Raw genomic sequence first — 12,143 nt, 5'->3', positions numbered from 1 at the left:
TCTACGCACAACTCTTTGCAATTTTAAAATAGATATTGAATGAAATGTAAAATTTGATATCTTCAAAACTTGACATGATAGATCAAAACCACTTTCAGATTTGAAATCAGCATGGAAAACCTGCATTTCAGATATTTACAAACTTGTTTGTCAGTGTTACTAGAACCCATACTACACTGGTGGAAATTTAAGAATCCCGGTAAATCAAACTACAATGTCTGTAGAGGGTATGTTGACCTTAGTTTGAAGATTGTGAATATGGTGTGTACCGTAGTGGAGTGCACTGATCATAAGTGAAGGCAGTAACACTTATTAATTGAAAGTTCATCGGCTAACACAACGAATCTACACGTAATTGTATATTCGAATTAGTTGTGTATAGATCACAGTCAGTATCTACAGTGCCAGGAAGACGCGAACAAACGTCTAGTATGTAATTGACTTCGAACTTAGAAGTATAAGCATCATTCTTTCCCCCCCCCCCCCCCCCGAATATGGGCGCACGAACAGTAAACAGTTAATTGTTGAATGGACAGTTTTCTCTCGCATGATTGGTCCTTACATTTTAGCACAGCGAAAAATGTCAGTGGAGTCGAAAGAGGCTGCACTGGCGAAGCAATGAAAGAAGTTTGTCGGTAGAGGTCGTATGCGTGTTAGTAAATACGCAGACGAACAGGAAAATCCAGCGTGTTCGCACTCGCCATACAGGTACTAGCATTCACGTACTCTAAATCTACTTGAGCAAAAATTTAAATTCCTTGATCCCTCTGATCATCCTTCAGGGAAGTATAACTAATGCATTGAATATTCGTAACGATGTGAATTCTGTCATCAGATCTTACCTAAACATATTTAAACCGTAACAGCCAGCAGGATAACGCACGTTTCCATATTGTCAGGGTAACTCAGAATGTTCTCTACTTACATTTATATGGAATTGTTTCAAGATCTAACTGCTCTAAATAGTTACTCTACTCTGTACACTTTTACCCTAGAATTCTAGGTCTCTGGACCTACGCCTTGTAGGGGATATGAAACATTATAGGACAGTGCCTTACCTTTCCCTTTGACAATGACGATCACCTCGATACGTCAAGATTAGACTTTACACTTTCAGTATCTTTGCGATATACTTCACTCCCAAGATAGCTTTTATGGCTACCCGGGAGTGGTAACACGTGCTAGAATATTTTTAAGCGCCGTGGATAACATGTTCTGTATGTCTTATAAGTGGCATGATACGTATAATATTAAACGAATGGCTGATCACCCTGACTAAAAAGCATCTGGCAAACTAAGGTAGATTTTGAAACTAATGCATATGGACGGAAGTAATACATTTTAAGTACAATGCAAAACTTGAACCATTCTACACAGGCTACTCAACTGGACTGAACTGAATGAGAAAAAAAAAATGTCCATGGTGTCTTTGTAATGAGTTTTGTAAACTTAGTAATATTACAATTTAGTTTCTGGTTAATTTGACTATTGTCTGTTTTTTTTTAAATATAGGGATACGATCCACTGAAGATGTTTAAAGTAGCCGAAGAATTCTTCACATCTCTGAATCTAAGTGCCATGCCTGAACTCTTCTGGGAGAGATCAATTATTGAGAAGCCTCAAGGCAGAGAGCTAGTGTGCCATGCATCCGCTTGGGACTTCTATGATGGCAAAGATTTCAGGTTAGATTACTCAAATTTCGTAATATTACCCAAGGAATTATTTTGTAAACTAAGATAAATTCTATAGTAATTTACAGAAAACAGTGAAAGCTATACAGTAAGTTATTCTGATAGACAGTACAGAGGATTACACACGAAACTTACTTTTATGAATAAATCTTATGCTGGTAGTTGAAGCGGTCCACCTTCACTCACTGACCCAAGAGGTCAGTAATAATCATTGTGAAGGGTTCGATGAATTGATTAGCATTTATCAAAGGCCTCATAACACTAATGTTTTCCAGAAAATGTTAACCTCAAAATATATTTAACCTTTTTACATAAGTACATATTTTCATGTACGGGACAAGAATCAAATGTATCTGGAAGTAGATATGCAAATACATCCATAGGTCTAAAGACAGCAATGGTTGCGGGGAAGGGATAGTAACGTAATTTAAGGTATTAGATATTTTGAATCTTTCCACACTTTAAGTAAGAGTAATTAAACTATGCTCTTAATCCCTTCTTCATTGCAGGCCTGAACTTAGTTGCTCCTGTATTCATAATCAAATTATTATTATTATTATTATTATTATTATTATTATTATTATTATTATTATTATTATTATTATTATTATTATTATTATTATTATTATTATTATTATTTAATAATAATAATAATAATAATAATAGTCCACCTTTATGAAAAATATTTTGATACGTCCAAGCATAATTTAATTTTATTAAACAAAAATTTCTTTAAGCTAGTACTTTAGTTTCATCCATCGTTTAGTATAGTCTATCCTATAGCAGAAACATTATTAATATAATTTGAAATTAAACCAGGCTGCCAGTTTTTCGTACATAAGTTTTGGTCCCACCTAAGATTCTATTTGATAATGCTACCTATATTTTTCAAATCTTCACCGTAAACCTAAATAGTAAACAATTGTAATGAATCGTTTGCTAGTTATTGTTATTCAACACTTGTAATTTTAATATTTAAAATTGTGATTGAAACTTTGTTTAATTTCAGGATAAAACAATGTACCAGAGTTACTATGGAAGATCTCTTCACCGTCCATCATGAAATGGGACATGTGCAATATTTTATACAATACAAAGATCAACCAGTTGTATATAGGGAAGGTGCTAATCCAGGTAAGCATTTTGTGTAAAACTGTGACTTGTGTTAAAACTTAAGACCTGAAATTTATGAATTAGTGGAAGATTTTAAGTTGCAGATTTCATTCAAATGTAGAAGAAAAAGTAACTTATTGTTACAGTATGGGTGTGGTGGGTGGGGAATCTAAAAGCTGAATGAACTATTTCGTTGGAGAACAAGCAACTAGACTCTTTAAATAAATTGGCAAATTGACAATATTGTCTGTAAGATTACTAACTCATCATTAAATTCCGCTATCAGATAAGGAATGGGAACAATAATAGCAAGTTTTTACGTGGTTCAAAGAGTTTCTTGTTCCATCACAGAATACGTGAGTTTTTGATTGACATGACGACATGCCTGTAGTTTTTCTCCGGTTCTTTCCTTCCACTCGCTTCAGTCCACAAATTCTTTCATATTTTACTTGATTAATCGAGTTCTTTAGCCTGTAAGGAATAAACGTGGGATAGTAAACTACTTGAGGTCATAGGTTCAGAGCATTCTCCGCATAGAATTAGCTCTACTGTAAAGAGACGAAGTGCTCATGTGGTTAGTTGTAAATAATTGAAAACAACAAAATGTTTGGTTGCATGCAAACTATTCTATGCATAAGTCTTAAGACGCCATGTCCTCCGTCGACAGGTATAAAAGTGAAAATTGTAAGAAATTGCTATTTTTTTTTCTATAGATTGTTCCATGAAAGGTTCTATCTCAGACCTTTATCCCTCTTTTCCAACCGAGAATGGTAGAACTGGAAATTGATTATTTCTAGTTTCAATAATGATGATATAGCACGAACAATATTAAGTTTACCAGCTGCGGAAAAAAAATAATTCACTTCGTAAAATTTTCGCAAAACAAATTTAATGAAGTCCACATTATAAATTTGAAGGCCCATAACTCGGGAACCAAAAACCTTCACACCATATTATTTCAGAAACTTGTATGAGAGGTCAAGGTCTACCACCACGTAAAGTTCAGTCTGAGAATCTCTCTCAAAACTAGTAGTCTTCTACTTCTACTTCTACTTCTTCTACTTCTACTTCTTCTACTTCTACTTCTACTTCTACTTCTACTTCTACTTCTACTTCTACTTCTTCTACTTCTACTTCTACTTCTTCTACTTCTACTTCTACTTCTTCTACTTCTACTTCTTCTACTTCTACTTCTACTTCTTCTTCTTCTTCTACTTCTACTTCTTCTTCTACTTCTACTTCTTCTTCTACTTCTACTTCTTCTTCTACTTCTACTTCTTCTTCTACTTCTACTTCTTCTACTACTTCTACTTCTTCTACTACTTCTACTTCTTCTACTACTTCTACTTCTTCTACTACTTCTACTTCTTCTACTACTTCTACTTCTACTACTTCGGCTTCTTTTACTTCGGCTTCTACTTCGTCGTCTTCTTCTCAATATATTCTCTCGTAGGGAAACTAAATATTCTGTAGACCTATTGGAATCTACTTCCGTCTTCATTGGTAAGGCAACAAGGATAAAAACGGATGAGAGAAATGTAGTATGGGAACAGGAATACATACCACTGAATGAACGTAACGTAAAAAAAAAAAAAAAAAAAAAAAAAAAAAAAAAAAAAAAAGTTTCAAACTCTACTCTTTCTTTCTTTCACTGTACTGTGCTTGTTCTTTTCAGTACGCATATTTTACGTTACCTTCATTTGGTGGTATGTATTCTTGTTTCCATACCATATTTCTCTTATCCGTTTATATTTTATCTTACCACTGAAGAAGAAACTAGCTTGTTTCGATATGTCTGGAGAAGATACATTGGTAAGAAAGTTTTGTTAATTTGAATAATCCTCTCATGCACCTATATAAGCTTACCCGTCTTGTAATTTTTTGAAAGCAAAATATCAAGAAGTAGAAATAGTAAAATAAAAGTAATTTCTAAATATTAAAGTTGATATTTAAAATTTGTCATTATTCTATGGTGTATAGTTCTAAAATATCTTATTTTGGAAAATTTTCCACCAGTATTATAAGACTAGTAATTTTGAAAAATAGGTTCGTGAGTGGATGAGTTTAGTTGAATTTTCTATTTTTATTTTTTTAATGAAAAATGTTACCCCACTTTTGATGGCCCATAACTCGGAAACCAAAAGCCTATGTATCATATATTATTTCACACGCTAGTATAGCAGGTGAAGGTCGAGTACCATACAAAGTTTGATCCACATTGAGTGGGTTCAGTTGGACTTACACGATCTTTCTTCAGAAAAAAAAAAGGCCCAAACGAGAGCGAGAAAAAATTTCGATGTTGATTTAGTATCTCAGGAGCAAACTTTCCTTACTCCTACTCTTTCCTTATTGTGTTAAAACCGGAAGTGGTTAAAATTCTCAGCAACTTCCAGTTTCAATATTTATTCCCTTGAGCAAAAGTTATAAGCAACATTTTACATTATTATATGAATTTTTACTGTCCCAAAAATAGCAATATTTCACATTATTATATGAATTTTTACTGTCCCAAAAAGAGGTTCAGTCTTGGGTCTAATCACTCTGTTAACAGGAAGTGGTAGAAATCAACCATTTCTGGTTTCGATACTGAGAAACTATTTAACATTATTTTAGTGTCCGAAAAATGTGTAATCTTGGCTTTAATTCCTTTGTTATAACCGGAAGTGACAGAAATCTAACATTTCCGGTTTGAGTGCTGATTACGATAGAGGAAGAATGGTAAGAGTAAGAATTTTTTCTTCAGAGAATGAATTTAAAATTACAAAATCAGATGCTATTCCACCCCTTACCCTCTGCTGAAACCAAAAGTATAAATCCACCACAATATCAATTTTCAATATTGATTTCCACAGAGCACTCTTTTTCACTCTTTCTCTTCCTATTTTTCTCTTTTCCTTTCTTTTTTATATCTTCTTTTATCTTTACTTTTCTTTTTCTCTCTCCCTCTTTCTCTGTTCCAAAACCAGATTTCGTTTCTGTAGGAGTCTCCCTGTTGACTGAAAGTTGTACAAACCTAGGTATTCCTTGTTTTTATAGTGTACTGTATAATGGGAGAGGGTTCGAATTTCTGAATGCTCCTATTAGGAGCGCCAGATTGGGAATGTTAGGTCTAAAATACGGATTCGAACCTTGGACCTTTAAAATGAGAAAACCACTTTACAACATTATTCAGTGTCATAAATAAAAAAAAAATGTACGAATATAAATACTGGCAAGATAACAGAAATTCTCTCTCACGGTCTCAGGATCCGGGAGTTATAATAAACTAGGCATTGGCCGTGTGCCCACCATCGCTGCCGTGTCAGGCTGTGGACAACATAATCAAAATCTGTAACAAAGTACGTGAAATGGGATCCATATGCTAGTTCAACACCAATTGAGCAGCGGAATACAAATAAATGTTTGGTTTGATCCACTTTGGAGATACTATACCTTGCTTAAATCCTTGGTTAAAGTAAATACTCCTTTAAGTTGATATTTTAACCGCTAAAGAGAAAGCATAACTTATTAAACGCACATTATTATTATTTCCACTTTCAAGAAAAATAACAAGAATTGTAGGCAAACATTGTATTGATATTCACTTTCCCTACACAAATCACATATGATTTTAAAACATCACAATAATATTTTCACATTATTGATAATACTTCACTCAAAACTAAACTGGCCCTTATAAAGTGATTTCGGGACGACGTCTTTAAGGCGCACGATATTCGCGATCGGCAAACGTGGTGATTTGAACAACTATAAATGTTTATGAAGAAGATTTCACTTCCACTGCTGACTAAAGATGAATTTGTGTGAAGATTTCATTTCTGGAGTACATTAAATCTCTATAATAAGTTTCTTCATTCATTTTAACTTCGAAAAATGTTCACTACAGTTGTACGATGAAAAGATATGGTTAATGTCATGATATTACCACTATTAAAAATATACAAATTTGTCGTGGCACTGTTAATTTCACAATTATTTTCATATTGCGTTGTATGATGCGTTCTTCTATTGAGAGCAAGAACCCTCTACGTTTTTGCTTTTCGGAGTTCCAGATATGCTCTGCCGGATGGCTTGATGCGTCACATAGTTGCCAATTAAGTAGCGTAAGAATACACTAACAAACTAAAATATAGTTCGTAGAAAACATTAAGTTTTTGCTTCATTATTTTATTAATAATGTGTAATAGATGATTCATAGGTTGATTGAAATCACATTAAAAGCACTGATAATTCCAATAAGTCGTGAAATCGATGATTATTGATAGATTTTACATTGTCACGTAAAATCTATCATCATCATGAGTTTTTGCTGCGTGGGCGTTCAGCACGAGAGTAGCAAAATTCTTTACCTTGTTTGGACTGACGGGAGAAGGAGGACTGTCTGGAAAATTGAAGCAACTTTTGGGTAACAAATTCCTGAGCATTGTTCTCCTCCAAATATTAGCTGATTGCGTTATATTTCTAAGAATTGACGTTGGGAAATACGAGGGTAGATTTAAAAGTTTATGCCTATCCATATCGTTATAACTGTAAGCACTAACGATAAATTTTCTTCGCGTAAATTGAGCATACCAAGAGCACATTCAACCTGTTCTTAAAATCAGAAATAAGTTCTAAAACTTTGAGAAAAAAAAAATATTGGGGCCTTCGGTAATAGTCTACTATAGTTCCACAATGTGAAATGACTAGTTTGTCAACAGATATTATATTCTTCAAAGAATAATAAAGAAGTCAAATGAATGTTGTAATTTCACAGTATATGCCTTTTGGTTCTAGTAGATAAAATAATGTCTATGTTGTCCCCATCGCTCTTGAACAATTGCGTTGGTAAGATCGACCGTCTGAGCTCAGAATGGTGCTAACTTTAGACCCGCGAATATTTCTAGTTAACAAGTCTTCCGTGAGTACACGCACAATGAAAGACTAGTGTCCCTTCAGATTTCCAGGTTCGAGATGGCATAAGAGTGCTAATCAAGAAATTTAGGAATTTACGAGAATTGGATTGGTAAAGGACTATGAGCGAAGTGGCAGACTATCAATACTTGAGGTGCAGGTCTTATCAGCCATTATTCAACGTAATCCCAATACCAACATTTGTCTGTTACATATTGTTACCACTTCATGACAACTTATTGAACGCAAGTCTCTCTCCTCATTACTTTATTCCATGTTCACTGACATTTTTTTTTTCTTTCCTTCAGGATTCCATGAAGCCGTTGGAGACGTATTAGCTCTTTCAGTATCTACGCCAAAACATTTGAGAAAAATAGGTTTGTTAGATGAAGAGAAAGATGATGAAGAAGCAGAGCTCAATTACTTGTATTCTGTGGCCCTCGATAAGATAGCTTTTCTTCCCTTTGGTTATCTCATGGATCTCTGGCGATGGGATGTGTTTGAAGGAAGGATTTCCAGCGATCAATATAATTGCCATTGGTGGAAATTGAGGTTCGTAACTTCCGATATTTTTTTCAAAAAAATATTGCGTGATATTCATAGCAACAAATAGTTAGCTCTTAAGGTTAATAAAAACTTCGCTGTAAGCAACAGCGACGCAGCTAGGCTAGTCGTCACCCTGGACAAGAACTCGCCTTACCCCCCCCCCCTTTACCAACCAAACCAAATCGCTCCCCGATTACACCTGATATTGGTGGCATCACACAGTAATTCTCCTATTCCATTTTCTCTTCAAATGGTAAAGCTTGATTTCAAAATTACAGTACATAATTTAATTTTTAGTACAAAACAAAACACCAAACTAATTAGTATTTGATTGCCAAATAATCTGAGAGTAGCATGCTTGACATATTCTTATAGTCTTATTATAATAATTGCAAATCACAATGTTTTTGGAATTATATTGGGATGTCCATGTTTGTAGAACGAATCAGTCTCACTTTAGAATAGAAAATTTAATTATGACACTCAAGCTTTTGTCTCGAATATTATACTCGGACGGTTTACAAATCTATTAAATCGATGTAAGTTAAATGAAAGCACACAAAGCTGGAACTAAAATTTAACTTTGCTGGCTGTTTTGGCTACAAAGGTTTTTACAATGTCCCCAAAAGATAGCTTTAAAGTTAACTTATGCTCTATGGATATGATCCTAAGGTTGGTGAGTCTTTGTTGTCCTGTTAAGTTTCTGAGGTATTTTTTATGATCTTTAGTTTGCTAAAACTCTTCTCCTTGCCTTATAGTGAAAATAAATATTTCCTAATTTTTGGGCCTCCCAATCAGACGCCTGGGGCACAAGCCCCATTTTCTCCCTCCTAGTTACGTCACTGGCTAAGCAAATGTAAAAAAATTAGGAAAACTACAGAATGGCACTAAAAATAAAAAAAAGCCGAAAGTGTGTTTGATACTAATAATTGGAGGAGTATGGAGGGAGGAGACTGCTGCCCTGAACATGATTCAGAATAAGGTACCGCAAGACTAATTTTAAGAGGATTATAAAGCATAATTTTAAGAAAGCATATATAAAATAAAGCATAATTCTTGAAAAATTAACTGCCTTTCCATAGTCCAATTGTAACTGGGGATTAAATTTATTTCTAGCAGCAATGAAAAAGGGGCCGCGTAGACTGTGATAGTGCTCAACACCGGTGCATGGGTTTCCTGGTTCGGTTCCATCTCGCACCAAGTGGGCTTTGTAGTGAACAAACACTTCTTCCATTTTCTTCACTCCACCATTATCGATTCATCTATGCAGGGGTAAAAGTGGATCTGAAAAGATAGGGGGACGGATGACGTCACACCGTCCCCCGTACCTATCTTTCCCCATTTTAATTTTTTAGAAAGCGGGAGGACGTCACAGATATTTCCTAGAAATGGGGGACGACGTTCCCCCGCGTTTCTCCTCACTTTTACCCCTGCATCTGTCATTATTAGTCTCCTTTACCCTCGGACATAATCGTATAACGTTAAACTAAAAGAAAAAGTCAGGCACGCATGACAACAATGGATATTCTAAAAGGTAAACAATACCTATACTGAAATTTCAAAGTTCAAAATTTAGAACTATTACTGCAGTTCTGTGATGAACAAGAGGAAAACTAAAATCATTCAATATGTAATGTTTGTTTTGTGGTCAGAACCCACTTTGAATCAGCAATCAATCAATGATCTATTGCAGTTTAAGCTCAATTGGATTTTTAATTTTAAAAGTTATCTGTCAAGAAAATCTTAAGGCTCAACTAAAACTGGCAATTAATCAACCTCTTAGGGGTGGTACAGATAAAGAGCCTGAAAGATGCAGATCACTGGATTGGTATTTTCAAGTATTCCTTTGTTATTGCTGTATGTCACTTGAACACATATATGTTGGTACTATTTTACAAATGTACTTTTAGTGTCTCAAAATTTTAATTTACAGTATTAATAAAAATTTAATTTCAGTTACTTTTATGAAAGAAACTGTGATGTATCAAATATACAGAAAATAATATATTTAGATTATTTGAGTTACCTTATTTGTTTAACAAGATAAATATACGCATAATTATTTTTTTTTTAAAAAAATGATTACTCTATTATTCAAATTGAAGCTAAAGTACTAAGATGCTATTGAATACTTGAGAATTTAATACAGTAATTAAATGTTAGCGCAATATTCCTAGTGAAACATAGTTTTAACAACTGTTTCCAATTATATATATATATATATATATATATATATATATATATATATATATATATATATATATATATATATATATATATATATATATATATATATATATATATATATATATATATATATATATATATATATATATATATATATATATATATATATATATATATATAATATATATATATATATAATATATATATATATATAATATATATATATATATAATATATATATATATATATATATATATATATATATATATATATATATATATATATATATATATATATATATATATATATATATATATATATATATATATATATATATATATATATATATATATATATATAAATAAATAAATAAATAAATAAAGATTACTTCTTACTAAAGTCTAAACCCAGTGGAATGCCTTAAATTTCATGGTGGTTTAACTGAATAAAGTTTTTCTTTGAGAAATGGAAAATACGATACTTTGAAGACAGAAACAAAAGGGTACTTACGTAATAACAACTAACGTATTATAAAAGCTAATTACTTTTGTACATTTTAGAAACAAATTATTGTAGCAATGTGTAAGCCTCTCAATACTATCGTGTCTTGTTCCTTGTGTTATGCTAGTTCAAAATAAAATTGGGAAGATAAGTTATCTGCTTCGCTGGGTTAAATTATGAAAAGATAGTAATATGTTTCGTTAATCAGTGATTTTTTTGCTATTACTGAAACACACTCTGATACCGGTCATTTTTAGATCATTTTCACATTTCTTCCCCTTCCCCCTCTCCCAAGTTGCGGGACTTAATTTGGATTTAAATTGCATGAAAAGCGTCACTGTTCATCTCAGCGATCCCGAAAACTATAGATTCGACAGTAATATCTGTCATTTTCGATCATTTTAAAATATCTCTTTCTTCCCTTCCTCAAAGTTACACCGTCAGAGTGAATAAAACCCATCTCAGGTCGGAACCTCATCTATGTTGAAAATTTGATCGAGATCGGTCGGATGGTTCAAGAGGTTGAATCCTATAGTCACTTTCAATTTTATAATACCGATTGATGAATAAAAACAAGTATTGCAGTCTTACTATGGATCTATCCAGTCTAGCTGTCAGAACGGGAGTGATCGATTTTTAGTGTGTAAATGCACAAAAGATTAAAACATATTGTTGTACTTTTATAGTATCAATAGAACACAATGTAAAATTTAAATTTGAATATATTTCGCAAAGTTGAAATTTTTTTTAAATGTTCCGTGGAATAAGAGTATGTGGTTCACAATATTTCATCCGTTTACTTTATAATAATAATCACAAAAAGGTTTGAAAAAACTGTCACTTTTTCACACTACTGAAAACTTTTTTTTTTTTAAATTTACTCCTTAGTTTTCTATAATTAGCACTGAAAAAGTCTAGTTTCTTTTACCATGTAACTGCACCGTTATTTGCAATGATTATATTTCGTTCTGTGGAATTAATAGCATTTATTTCGCATCGACAATTTTTCTATTATTTGTATTTTTATTTATATATTTAATTTATTGGAAAACTAAATTACAAATTACATGAAGTTTTGGTAACTTTTTAAAATGGTTGTCTTCTCATAAATATACTTGTAATTTCAAGTAGTTCTATTTAGTTCAGTAGTTTTTAAATTACAGAGAAAGATTTAATATTGTACACATACTGTTAAAATTAGTTATATATATA

At 32.6% G+C, this 12,143-nt stretch overlaps 1 protein-coding gene across 1 annotated transcript in view; it reads left to right on the top strand.

Annotated features, from left to right (window-relative positions):
* LOC145678783 (angiotensin-converting enzyme-like) overlaps positions 1 to 12,143 on the top strand; it is a 138,924-nt gene that overhangs the window by 108,382 nt on the left and 18,399 nt on the right. Inside the window, exons 7-9 of the mRNA XM_081749286.1 lie at positions 1,513 to 1,682; positions 2,701 to 2,825; positions 8,006 to 8,249. Of these exons, the coding sequence (XP_081605412.1) occupies positions 1,513 to 1,682; positions 2,701 to 2,825; positions 8,006 to 8,249 (539 nt within the window). The remainder of the gene's footprint in view (positions 1 to 1,512; positions 1,683 to 2,700; positions 2,826 to 8,005; positions 8,250 to 12,143) is intronic.

Source organism: Thermobia domestica, chromosome 2, assembly GCF_964235325.1.
Source record: "Thermobia domestica chromosome 2, izTheDome1.hap1.1, whole genome shotgun sequence".
Taxonomy (NCBI): Eukaryota; Metazoa; Arthropoda; class Insecta; order Zygentoma; family Lepismatidae; genus Thermobia; species Thermobia domestica.
The sequence above is the reverse complement of the archived record's forward strand: the minus strand, read 5'-3'. Positions and strand labels throughout refer to the sequence as shown.